The 13,362-nt window shown below is 49.8% G+C and overlaps 1 protein-coding gene across 1 annotated transcript; it reads right to left on the bottom strand.

Moving 5' to 3' along the window:
* Window positions 1–226: 226 nt before the first annotated feature.
* IGSF1 (immunoglobulin superfamily member 1) lies at window positions 227–13,160 on the bottom strand. Its single transcript, XM_062183456.1, has 19 exons — window positions 13,124–13,160; window positions 12,947–12,973; window positions 12,260–12,541; window positions 11,683–11,970; window positions 9,542–9,826; window positions 9,006–9,299; window positions 8,254–8,505; window positions 7,803–7,923; window positions 5,874–5,944; window positions 5,745–5,777; window positions 5,055–5,345; window positions 4,460–4,738; window positions 3,582–3,869; window positions 2,506–2,793; window positions 2,059–2,346; window positions 1,580–1,867; window positions 1,178–1,456; window positions 719–842; window positions 227–562 (listed from the first exon to the last, which is right to left on the bottom strand). Exons 1-19 carry the CDS (start codon window positions 13,158–13,160, stop codon window positions 427–429), a joined length of 3,951 nt encoding a protein of 1,316 aa, XP_062039440.1. The 3' UTR covers window positions 227–426.
* Window positions 13,161–13,362: the final 202 nt, after the last annotated feature.

The raw sequence follows: 13,362 nt of genomic DNA, 5'->3' as shown, positions 1-13,362 counted from the left end.
CCTCCTCCCTGTTATTTGAACTTCTTTCTCTGTCCTAGTAGTTCCATGGTCTGATATTATGCCTTGGTGATCAGGCCCAATACATTGCTCCTGCTAAACTGTGAGTGGACAACAGAACAATAGAAGACCACTGCCACCATTTTTTTTGCAGTTAAATAGTGAATAGTCTCTTTATTCAGAAGAATATGTTTTTAATAGAATTTCATGCACCAGTAAATCAGTACAGTGAGGAGTTATGGGGTGGGGAACCTCTCTTCAGGAAACATCTCACCCTGGTAGAAGCCTCAACCCCCAGAATCCCCTTGACATAGCTCAGGTGATTAAAGGTCAAGGATCAGTAGATGGGGCTGACTCCCAGGGTAAGCAGTAGATTTGCAGGCATCTGAGGGTAAAAGAGAGGACAGGAAAGCTCTTGCAAAGGAAGTACTACAACGGCACTGGCAGTTCCAATGAGATTTCCTGAGAGGGTGAAGAGGGAGAGTTGGTAATGGTGCCTGGTTCTCCTTCTTGATTACACTCTTCAAGGACTATGGTCTGGTCTCTTCCGTCTATCTCTGAACCCCTGTGTAAAGAAAAAGACAGGACTAAGGGAGAATCCAGGACTGTTAACCTAAAAGCAGGCTATGTGGCAGGGCTTGGATGCTAGAGGAGCATGGGGATCCCTGTTTTTCTTGCAGCACTCAGGTGTCCCAGAAGGAGGCCGAGATGAGGCATTTACCTGGTTCGGAGTCGAGGCCACTTCTTCCACTCTATGGCTAGCACCACCCCCAAGGCTACGACAACCACCACGATCAGGCTACTCCGGACAATGTTACCCACAGTGCACTCCTGAGCAGCTGGCCCTGTGGTGATCAAAGAGCAGAGACCAAGGCCACGGAGGTTAGCACGTGTGCGTCTCCCTTGATCTCGTGTGGCCTCCTTACTCTGGCCTCCTCCAGGGTTCACGTGGGAGCCATGTGCTGAGCCTGCAGAGGGATGGTCAGTGACCCAGGAAAGGTGGAGGGAAAAGGCCTTGAAAGAATTCCTCTCACTGTCTGAGTGAACCTGAGGTCCCACCTCCTCAACATCTTGACTCCAATGCCCCTCCCTTCTCCTGTTCGGGGTGTCTCCATGGGGACTGTCCCTGGGATCCCACGTGCGTCATGCCAGGACCACCAGAGGGGGACTGTCTCCTCACCTGCTGCTCCCACCAGCTCCAGGGGGTCACTGGGTTCTGACCAGATATCTGGATAGGCCTGGAGGCGGTAGCTGCAGCTGTAGTTTCCAATGCCTTTTCCTTCTACATTGTTGATAACGAAGTCTCCATCCTCTGAGAACTGCTGGGGTGCTTCCTCTCCATCATGTTCTAGGACAAATTCAACACCTGGCAGGGGTCCCCGGCATTGAAGGGTGATGTCCTTCCCTAGCTTGAACACCGTGCTGGGCCAGGCTGACAGAGAGGGTTTGGGGGGCTTATCTGCAACCAACAAGGACATAGAGTTAGAAGAAGTGGCTCTGAGCCCAACCCTCTACTCTCTTATTTGCTAACTGCTAAAAACTACAAACTTCTAACTCTTAACTGAAGTCTCCAGGACCTTACCAGTCACCCAGATCTGCAGGGAGTCACTGTGATTTGAAGCTGCAAAGGGAGCAGAATCCAAATAATAAACACAGCTATAGATCCCAGAATCTTCACCTCTCACCACTGGCATCCAGAAGTCAGCCCTGTACCCGCTTGGCCTCTGTTGCTCTAAAGGCTCTTGAGTCCCCTCCTTCAACAGGACAAATGTTGAGTCTGGCAGTTCTCCTTGACATTGAAGGGTCATATTTTCTCCGGGGGCCACCATGGGGCCTGGCTGGGCTAGTAGGTTTGGTTTAGGGAGTAAGCCTGGAAGAAATGTACTCCTGGTCAGAGAGAAGAGGCCACTTCCCAGGGCATCACCCCTGAAGTCGGTGTTCGAGAAAGACGAAAGGCTGCTGCTTGCCTCTCCTTGAGCTCTTTGAAAACCACCTCCCCAAAACTGGTCTATTCCCTGTTTGGGACACTCTCCTGCCCGCTCCAGAGCACCTTTCCCTTACCTGTGACTATGAGCTCCAGGGTGTTGCTGGGCTGTAACTTGATAGGGCTGGTCCAGTCCGGGTGGTAGCAGCAACTATAACGCCCTATGCTAGCGCCAGACATATTGGTGATGGGGAATGCCCCGTCATTACTAGTGGATCCCCATAGTGGCACTGAAGTGGCTTCTCCTTCTTTATGCAGAATGTACCCTACTCCATGCACCGGCCCTTGGCACCACAGAGTAACATTCTCTCCCACAGGGACCACAGAACTGGGCTCCGCAAACAGTGATGGCTTGGGGAATGTGTCTAGGAGGAGAAAGAGATCAAAGATGTCAAGTGGGAAGTATGGAAAGTTATCACTCACAGAATCAAGTCTCGATCTCTCCCTTCCTGGATGCTATAGTTCTCTCTCTAACCCTTGCTTCAGTTGTCTCCATCCCATTCGCATGTTTTGTGTGCCCTTACCAGTCACCCAGATCAGAAGAGGCATACTGAGATACGATCCCCTGTTTGACATGGTGGTCTCATAATAGATACAGCTGTAGTTCCCAGAGTCCTCTGCATCAACTGTATGGAGAAGAAAGTCTGCCGTGTTCCCTGAGACACTCTGGAACTGCAAGGGAGCCTGGGCCCCCTCCTGCAAGAGGGCAAACCTCATGCCCTGGAAAGCTCCTTGGCAGCGCAGGGTCACATTCTTCCCAGGGAGCACCACGGGACCTGGCTGTGCCAGGAGAGTGGGTTTGGGGTAGAATTCTGAAATTAAAGAGATCACAACATGAGAGACGCTCTCCCCCAGCATTCTGCAAATCACTTTCTTTGTGCTATACTAAGAAATAACATATGTTTATAGTAGAAAATTAGCATATACAGGGGGGAAAAGCTAATGAAGCCAACACAATTCTATCAGTCAAACATAACCATTGTTTATATTTCTTTTCCATGTATTTTTGGCTGTGCATGCTCATGTCCATGTGGCTATAACTATTCACATAACTGAGGCCTTACCACATGCACAGTTGTGTAGTTGGATTTTTTTTCACTTTATGTTGTTAACTTCTTCCTGTGATGTTAAACAACCTTTGAAAAGTGTCGTTTGTAATGACTGCATAATGCGCAGCTGACATTTCAAGGCCTTCTCCCTTTCTCTGAGGGCTGTCCAGCCCACCAATCTCTGACAGCCCAGCTAAAGAAAAAGTGGACACTGAACCTAAAGCTTGAGGCCAAGCCACAAAAAGATTTCAGAACTAGGGCAACTGGAGCTTGGCTCTTGGAGCGGACCCCCACCCCCACCCCCCACCCCATCTGCCTCACTTCTTTCTGCAGAAGTGAATGACTTGCCTCTCCCCCTCTCCTTTGTCTCTCCTTCCTGTAATAAGAACAGCTGTTCTACATGGGACTGTTTGCCACGTGCCAGGCACTGTCCTAAGCGCTTTCTCAGTATCTTTTAGGAGGAGCCTGTCTTCCTCTCCCACTGACAGCCCTTCCACCCACTGTCCCAGGGATGGGGGCACCTCCTCCACCGGGATTCTCTCCCTCCTAACCTGTCACCACAAGCTCCACTGGGTCACTGGGCTCAGACCAGATAGCAAAGTCGTAATAGCGGCAGCTGTAGTTCCCTCCATCGCCAATACCCACTGATAGGATCAGAAAGTGAGCGGTGCTGGCCCCCGGACTTGCCCAAGACCGGTCACTGGATGCTATTTCACTTCCGTCCTTGTACAGAATAAAGCTCATGTGCTGCTGAGGGGTGGAGCAATTGAAAGTCACTCGGGCACCAGGGGTGACCACGGGGCTGCGCCATGTCTTGAAGAAAGGTTTAGGGTACATTTCTAGAAGGCAAAACAACAAAATACACCACCAACAACAACTTAAGACAAACTAAGAAAACAAGCAAACGCCAGGGCTAAGAAGCTGCTCTGCTTTCTCTGTAGTGTTTCATTCAGAAGTCAGTGCATTTAAAAATCTCCCACACAGAGCCCTGTCCTCCTCCACCCCAGCCCCCTCCTCCAGGGAATCCTGGCTGTCATCAGGGCAGGCAGCGGAGGCTGGGGAAGAAAGGAGTGAGTGCTCACTAGGGCTCTGCTGCTTCTCTGAGCCTCAGTTTGACCATTCGGACAAGAGGGGGCAAGGGGGCCTTGCTGCACCTCCCTTGAAGATCCGCCGTATGGCTCAATGAGATAATTGATGGGAAAATAATTAGAAAAATTCAATCAGCCTCCACAAACCCAAGCTATTAATAACGATTATGGCTATTAATATCGTGCAGCCAGAGGCCCTGGCACTCCCAGCGCCACGCCTGCCTGGCTCTAAGATTGGACACAGGCTCCTAGGACCAGCAGCAAAGTTTGCTGTGGGGAGAGGAGTGTCCGCTCCAGAGCTGTGCCTCCCCTCCTCCCTCGCACCCGCTTTCCAGCTCTACCTTTTATGACAAGCTGCAGGGGCTCACTGGGCTCAGACCACTTGAAGGGGCGCCTTTCAGTGTGTGTGCGGCAGCTGTAATTGCCCTGGTCTTTATCCTCCATTCTTTGGATTGTAAAGAAGGCTTCTCTCCCCGCAGCACCAACTTGCTGCACAGGTTCCTGCTCTCCCTCCTTGTACAGAGCGAACCCCAGGCCTGCCAGCCATCCTTTGCACTGGATTTGCAGCTCCTGGCCCCGGACTGGGGGAGAAGCCGAAAGCACAGGTTTGGGGAGGATGTCTGGGCAACAACATGGGATGGAAAAAAAGTCAGAAGTTTGGAGGTGCTCAGATGCCCCCCACCCCCCCACACACACCGCGTCACTTTGTCAGAACAGAGATCTAGCCTGGGCTGGCTCTCTGCTCTGGCTGTCAGTCTCTTCTCATTCTCCTCCCCTCCCCGCCCCTCCCCCAGCCTCATGCCCCTCCTCTCCTCCCAGCAGCACCAGTCCCTTGGGCTCCGGTCTCCGTGTGCATTCCCCCACTCCCAGGAACAATGCTGGAGTCCCCAAGGGTGCCGGGGACCCGCCCCCGGAGGGCCTGCTGCCTTCACTTACCTGTCCCCACCAGCTCAAGCGCCTCACTGGGCTCCGACACAGCCATCTCCTCCCATGAATGGCAGTGGTAACTCCCCGTGTGGCTCTGGGTCAGGGCACCAAGGGGGAAGGCAGCCCGGACCTGCTCTGAGGCCGGGCGAGTTGCGATCCACCCGGTACCGTCCTTCAGCAACACAAACTCCTTAGTTGAGCCAGAAGGGCTTCTGCACCACAGGGTTAAGTTCTTCCACGGGGCCAGAGGGAAGTTGGTCTCTGCCCACAGCTCAGGCTTTGGGGTTGGCATGATTATTTCTAGAAACAGCAGAGTTAATGAAGCCATCTTCTTCCTTCGCACCCCCTCCTCTTTTCCTTGCCCTTGGACCTCTGCCCCAGATCACAACCGCCCACCTCCCTTCTCAACCCCAGGCTGGACCCTTTCCTTCCTTCCTCCCCTCCTTCCTTCCTCAGGTGCTGGGGAAAAGGGGCAGCGGATGTCTCAGCTGAGGCTCAGCAAAGTGCAGAAGTTGGGGGAAATTTTGCAGGCAGGAAGGCAGAGTTGGAGAGTGAATGTTGCCAGCAGCTTTAGCAAGTGCCCCTTCCTGGCTGTCCTTCCCTCCCAACCAGTCACTCCCTGGCCACTGCCACTGACACTCTGTAGTTATTTCGGATCTCCAGAGAGGAATGTCCCAGTCTGCAGCAGGGAAAACTCACCAGTCTCTTCTGTCAATACCCCACTGCACAGTCCTGCAAAAGAAATTGCTGCCAGGGCTCTGCCCCCGCCCCCGCAGCACTTCACCCCGGCCTTCTGCCCAGGCCCCTTCCCCACCCCCTTGTACTCACCACAGCAGAGAAGGGCCGTGACTATGAAGAGCATGGTGACCCCTTGAGCTGTTCCCAGCAACCAGGCTTCTCTAGTGAGACCAGAAAAGAGAGGAGAGGAGTTGCTGGGATTAGGGGGAGGGCGGAGAGAAGGGGGCGGCAATTTATGTCATTGGTTTACTCACTACCCAATAGGAATTGGATATTCCCAGGATAATGGGATATAATCTCTGTTGACATTGATGACTTTTTCTTTTTGAGGGCCTAACCACCTGCAAACCTCTTTCTCGTTCATGACCTACGTGCCCCCCTCCCCTTTCCCCCTCCCCAGCCCATATCATATGTCAGCTCCCCGTGGCTCCTGAATAGGCTGTTGCTGGAATCGAGAGACGTCAGATGTGAAAATGCTTTTGTATCTCCTGCTCTCTGAACTCCTGGAGCTCAATGTGATCCGCATCTCTGGGTGGCATGTGTCGGGACGGCAGGAAAAAACTTGTCTGTTTCTCCATCATCAAGTTTAAGTTTGGAAGCATTTGTTATTATGGCAGCATTGGTCCTCAGACCAATTTGCCTCACCTGCCTTTGTTATGGGAGGGTTGCCTAGGCAGCCAGAGGAATTACCAGAAAAGAGTCAGTGCTGAGCTAAACTTGCCAGGGACAGGGATCCTCCTCCCTCCCTCCCCCCAGATCATCACTAGACATGTGCAGCAGTAGCTTTGTGTCATGGGTCCTGTAGAATTAGATGATATTAAGCCAGAATCCATTGGACAATTTGTACTTAGAAAATGCTGACCCTACTTCCTGATCAGGAAAACATACTTTTCAAAGCTGCTTTCTCTGAAATCTAGTTTCTGAGCTCATTATTTGATGTACTGGTCCTGGGCCCAGGTGGGGCATGTGAAGACACATTTTTTTTTCACCTAACCTCTAGCTCAAAGATTATCCTGTTGTGCATGGGCCTCAGGAAAGATCCTGACAAAAACTAGAACTTGACCTCCACTGAAACTTTTTGAAAACTCAAAGGGTGTTTTTTTTTTTTCTTTCAGAAGCCTTAGGTGCCCCCCCCCCTCATTGCCCAAACAATCTATCCCTCATATCCCACTGGAAAACACAGACACACATAACCATAGTCAGCATCCGTTGTGTATTGAACACTCTTAGACACACACAGGTCTATGATCCCGGTGGAGGAGGGTAATGCAGCCAGAAGCGGGTGGGAGGGAGTGGACAAGGCATTCAGGAGCTGAGGTCTCATTCCCAAGAACATTAGCCTGAGCACAAGGCATAGTGAGCAGGGAGAAAGGTAGCTGGACCAGAGAACACCGAAACATCAAAGGAAATGGCAGAAGAATCAATCTGGCTTCCCATTTCGTGGGTTAGGGAAAGAAGCTGAGTCCATGGCTCCGTCCACTGAGGCTCATCAGATGCCCATCCAGGTGAAGACTATGTCCCAAGAGTGCTCTGCACAGGTGGTTGGAGGCCAGAGTGACAGGCTAGCTTTGTGAAGTAACTAGGATGGAGCACAAGACCCTCTAGCCCTTGAGAGGTTGCAGTGAGGGTGGCAAGCGAGCATGGGAGTTGGATAACAACCTGAGGGGCAGGGCAGCACAACTTCTTAGAAGAGAAAAGGTTAGGGCCAAGTAAGGGGGAGGAAGTCAATCACATCAGAGGGGCAAAATGGTTTGGGAGGAGATCTTGGGGTGAGGGTAGGGGTGGCAGTCAGTGGATGTGATTCTGATCACTTCTCCAGCTCTGGAGAATTACACGATTTTCCACCCTCGGGCTTGGGTGCTGCCCCTCTGTGAGGTGAGCCCAGAAGACAGGAGACCTGTAGGATACATCCCTGTGATTTATCTCAAGCATAGCATGACCTGTTCCTGAAACTCAGAGGGAGCCTAGGCCTAGACTCATCTGGGTTCAGGAAAGAGAGGACTGAGTCAAGACAGTTACCTGATTCTGAGTCTCCGACATTTCCACCTTATCCACAGCACTACCACCAGCAAGGCAACAAGCTGCATGATTAGGGACAACCTGATAGCTTCATTCAGAACGTAATTCCAGGTGAGAAAGCCTGTGGCCAGAGAAGACCAGAAGCAGGGGCCTTGGTGGGGAGAGGGGCAGGTGAATACGTTCCATAGGGAAAGGAGAGCTGGTTACCAAAACTACTTATGATGAGAAGGTGAGGCAGAAGTGGCCGTCCTTTCCATAGAGGATGTGAACCTTGAAGGCATCCTGCTCACTGCCTTCAATTGATTGTGACACCAGCCCGGGTGGAAGGGGGGACCCCAACCCACGGGCCCAGACTTCCAAGCCCCTGACTCCATCTCTTACATCTTTCTGGGCACTGCTGTAGAATTCCAGGGGCATGCAGGGGAGCTCCTATGAAGAGTTAGCCTCTCACCTGCTGGTCCCATCAGCTTCAGAGGCTCACTGCGCTGTGACCATATGTCAGGGTGCGCCTCTATGCGATAGCTGCAGCTGTAGGTCCCTGTGCCTTTCCCTTCAACATTACTGATGACAAAGTCTCCATTCACTGAGAACTTTTGGAATGTTGCTCTTTCTTCCCATTCCAGAGAAAATTCAAGGACTGGATGAGCTACTCGGCACTGAAGAGTGATGGCCTTTCCTAGCTTGAACACGGTGCTGGGCCAAGCTGACAGGGAGGGTTTAGGGGGCTTATCTGAAACCAATCCAGAGACTAGAGTTAGAAGTGACCTTGAACCCAGGCCTCCTCTCCCTGACTTAATGCTTCTATGCTCTGCATTTGGTCTTCACTTCCTTTCCACTTCCATTTGACCAGTGACTTCAAAATTTGACTGTAATCAAAATTCCTTGGCCTATTACATGGTGCTCCAAGACTCATGGTTCCCTGCTTTCAATCAGGAAGAACTTACACATATGAACTTTCCCAGGCCTTAAGGAAAAGATTTTTTTCCCAGGGTTACAATGGAGCTTGGCCATTCTGAGAGTAATAATCCTGGGAGAGAAGGTCCCTAAAGTTTTTGGAAAAAGTTCGACACCACCCTCCAGTGTTTTTTTTCCCCTTGGCTCATAGCTCTGAGAGAGTACAGGACAACTAGTTCTTTCTTAGAACACTGTAATAATGATTTTAAAAAAACAGGCTTATGATAAAAAGCAGTTGTTAGCACTTGCCTACAACCACAAGCTCCACGGTGTTGTGTGATGTCATCTTAATGGAGGTCTTCCAGGTGAGAAGATAGTGGCAGCTGTAGATGCCAGCATCACTGAGGGTCACATTGTTGAGGATGAATGATTTGTTGTCATTGATGCTGGCAGCATCCAAGAATTGAAGTGGTTTGTCTTCTCCTTTCTTGTAGAGGGCAAGTCCCACTCCAACTATTGGTCCTCGACACTGCAGGCTCACATTCTGACCCGTTTGGACCACAGAACTGGGCTGAGCAAGTAGCCAGGTCTTAGGGAAGGTGTCTAGAATGAGACCCAAAACAGAAATGGCTAATGGGCTTCCTCTTCCTGCAGCTTAAGAGCTCTTTTCCTCCACTTCCTGCAACACACTGTTGGCAAATCCATGCCTAACCCCACTTGTACAACTTCTGTACTCTTCTCCACTGTCAGCCCTGGTTGCACGATTAGGTTTTCCAGGGAGTCCCGAAGGGAGTTTCTGTATCCTTATCCCCTAACCTGGGTTCCACAGCATACCCCTCTCTTACCAGTTACCCAGATTTCCAGGATATCACTAAGAAGTGAACCCCTGTAGGACCCGTCATAGTAAAAACAGAGGTAATGTCCAGTGTCGTGGCTCTTCAAAGACCGGAAGAAGAAATATGCCTCGTTCCTTATGGATTTCTTGTGGTAAAAGGACTTCTCCAAGTCTTCAAGCCTCATTAAAGCAAAAGCCATTCCATAGATTGGCCCTTGGCACCTGAGACTCAGGCTTTCTCCAGGTGCCATAATGTGCCCAGGATAGGCTGTCAGAGTTGGTTTGGGGTAGAGTCCTAGAAAGGCAAGAGACCCTGAAGTTAGAGGTAGGGTGATTCTTCTCTCATGGCTTTGGTTTTTATTTTCCTGGTTTCTTTGGACAAGAAATGATAGCTGAAGTTTACTGTATCCTCTCTCTGCCCCTTCTTTGGAAACTAGAGGTAATCAAGGGTAGGTCTGCTTATGCCTCTGCACTTTTACTGAACTTTATAAGCTCTACTGAGCTCTAGCCATGTGGAGGAGTGTGTGTACTGTCCTCAGTCTCTGAAATGCCAAATGGAGTTCTTCCAACCACCTGAGGAATCAAACTCTGAAAATGACTCTGCTTTAATCTCTGTTTACCCTGAGTGTCACTGCTGTATTGAGAGCTTTGGAACACTTTAACCTCACATAAGACCCTACTTCCAACATGAGTTTGGAAGAAGCCAATCAATAGAATTTGGCCAATAAGATTGTTAAATCAAAGTAAGCTCTGAGAATGAGCCCACGCCCTCATTTTCATGGATTTTACTGCAAGGAGATTGTACTACAAAAGTGAAGGCAAACCTCACCATCATACCACTCCTTCTTTCCTTCACCCCAACCCCAGGCACACCCAACAATCCATTATGGAAGACTCATCTCTGTATTATGCTTATCGAGGAATTAGGATGGTTTAGGAGTACATTGTTAAAGAAGGCATGGTCCCTGCCAGTCAAAAGTTCAGGGACTAGTTGGGAGTAATGGTGCGCAGGTAAATAGGAAAGTGTGTGCTAGTCGGATCTATGCTGGAAGGGCATGCGTACAACAAACATTCATGCATTCAGTTCAAACAGACAGCTCTTTGTTCTTTGATCCTCAATAAAAAGCTATAGTAATGAAATTAATAGCTACCATTTATTGAGAACATATATGCCAGGCACTGTACATATGTTATAATTAGGTAAATCCTCACAACAACCCTGTGAGGTAGGCATTATTTTTATACCAACTTTGTAGATCAGGAAACTGAGGAACAGAGAGGCATTACACAATAGATTGGATAGACACTGTTTTCCTGTTTTAGAGTGCAGGAAACCAAAGCACAAAGAGGTGAAATGATTTGCTCAAGATCATGCAGGGAGGCAGTGTCAGGGGTGGAACTAGAAACCAGATTACTGCTGCTTCTAAGTCCAGGGTACTTTCTGTAGCACCACAGCTTTCCCTAAGCCTATTTAGCTTGATAGAGAGACCAAAACAAATACGGCCAATTCCATCAACACCCAGGCCATGGGTCAGGAGTGGAGAGGGCTAGGACTGGGGTATGTGTCTGGTATTTGGACATTTTAGGGAGCCTTCTGTGTTTAGAGCTTGGTGCTGTCTTTCTGGTTCTATTCCTGTGGGACCAAAGTAATTTACAAAGCCATTTCTACAACATGAACTACCACTTTCTTTGCCATTTGTTTTGTTTGTTTTTAATCAGCAGCACTAGCAATTTGTTCTATTTTCCACACTTGAAAATAATAATCATAAATAGACTATATCTAAAGTTTCAAAAATTGGTTTATAAGGTTGCATTGGCTGTGCCTGGCACATATTAGGTGCTCAATAAATAATGGTTGAATGAATGAAGGCATGATATTGAACAGGTAGAGAGCAATAGAGCTGCACTGAATGAAAGCTGCTGGACAGTTTGTTGAGTTCACTCCCTAGTCAAATGATGGGCTCCCATCCATCTGACTTGCAGCGTGTGTGATTCTAATTCTTTCTCAGGAAAATGTGAGATGACTCTAGCTCACGGGCCTTGTAGGGCCTAAGAAATGGATGAGGAAGGTAAAACCAGAAGCCCTGGCTCACCCAGCCATGATCCCTGGGACAACAATTGTCAGATGCCAGCAGCCATGGCCACACCCACCTGCTACAACCAGCTTCAGGGGGTTGCTGGGCTCTGACCACAGGGTGGGGAGCATCTGGATGTGAGTGCGGCAGATGTAAACCCCTTCATTCTCAGGTGTCATGTTGTCAATGGAGAATATGGCCATTGTCCCAGTTGGGACTTGGTAATCCACGGGCTCGGCGTATCCCTCTTTAAACAGCATGAATACCAGATCCTGCAGCCAGCCATGGCAGAGGATGTTGACATTACATCCAGGAAGAGGAGGAGTCTCAGCTTGGATCCAGAAGATGGGCTTAGGCAGCTGTCCTGGAAGGAAAGAATGAACTGGAATTAGGAAGAGCAGGGACAGTGCTGCCCAAAGAGCAGCAAAGTAGAGTTTTACTTCAAATGAGGCTCCACTGCGTGATCTCTGTTCCAGAGTCACAGCCTAATACAGAGGTTCTTGTTTACTAACTGTGGAAGGCATGCATGCATACATGCATGCATTTGAGGTGAACGAACGAATGAATGAATGAAACAAATCCTGCCGTGGGAAAGCAAGTTTGAATCCCAGGAGCTGGAGTTTATGCTCAAGTACCTATCTTTGTCTTCTTACCTGGTGCCTCCAACTCCAGAACTTTGCTGGGCTTCGACCAGCCTGTCTCCTTCCAGTAACAGCACCTGTAAAGACCTGTATTGGATCCAGTAAGGGCACCTATATGAAATGACACTTGGAAGGTCTTGAAGGAAGGGCGGATCCAGGTCATCTCTGTCTTATCTTTCAGCAGCAGGAACTTGCTGGATATCCGAGAGGGGCTCCTGCACCACAGTGTGATATTCTCCCAAGGGGCCTGCGGGTAGTTGGACTCTATCCACAGCTCCGGTTGAGATTCCATCACTATTATTCCCAAAGATCAAAAAGATGTGAGTAGCCCCGCCTTCTCCCTCCCACAACATGCCCCACAATATCCCCTAAAGTTAGCTCTGACAGACATCCCTCTTTTGGCTTCCCTTAGGGACAGCAGTGTCTATTTGTGTGGGGTGTGGGATACAGACCCCAGGATACTAGCTCAAGGAATGCAAGTGTGTTGGTGAATAAAGTACAAATCTGCCTTCCTTTCCATCAGAGATAAACTTCCACACTATTCCACAGGAAGCCAGTCACGCAGTGAGGGGCTGTGCTCCCCAACCTGCCTAATCTGTCTTTGGGATCTCAAACCAGCTATGTCCAGGGTCATGGAGGCAGGCCAAAGTCTTGGATCCTTCAGGAAGGAAAGCACCTGAGAGGGCAAGACTCACTTACCTAGGGATGGCACACCCAGGCTCAGCCCTGAAAAGACAGATTATCGTAAAGGAGAGCCCCCTGCATTCTTCCACTCTACCCTCAAACCTCAACATTCTCCTCCGCCTCCCCAAAGTGCTCATTCTTGGGATACCCCCGACACGGTTGCTTTTCCCTTCACCCCTTCCTCGTACTCACGAATGCAAAAGAGCAAGATAGAGAATGTCCGCAGCATGGTGGCCTCCTTCCCTGGTCTGTGCAGGGCTGTGGGGCCTCTGGCGCCGGCTGTGCGCTCTGGGTCTTGAAGGCTTTTGCTTATCAGCAGGTGGTGGGATCTAAAGGCAGAACTGTTTTTACTCACAGGACTTGTCCTGCTCCTTAAAGTTTAGTTGAGATCACTGAACTGCCCTTGACAACACTACATTCCACTCCCTCAC

The sequence above is a fragment of the Lepus europaeus genome, chromosome X (assembly GCF_033115175.1).
Source record: "Lepus europaeus isolate LE1 chromosome X, mLepTim1.pri, whole genome shotgun sequence".
Classification (NCBI taxonomy): domain Eukaryota; kingdom Metazoa; phylum Chordata; class Mammalia; order Lagomorpha; family Leporidae; genus Lepus; species Lepus europaeus.
The sequence above is the reverse complement of the archived record's forward strand: the minus strand, read 5'-3'. Positions and strand labels throughout refer to the sequence as shown.

Bases quoted from the DNA above. Each gene is read 5' to 3' on its own strand.
- IGSF1 (XM_062183456.1), bottom strand. From the start codon at position 13,160: ATGCTGCGGACATTCTCTATCTTGCTCTTTTGCATTC. The intron at 9,300-9,541 runs GTAAGAGAGGGG...GTCTCATTCTAG, and splicing joins CCTGGAAATCTGGGTAACTG to ACACCTTCCCTAAGACCTGG. The intron at 1,868-2,058 runs GTAAGGGAAAGG...CATTTCTTCCAG, and splicing joins CCTGGAGCTCATAGTCACAG to GCTTACTCCCTAAACCAAAC.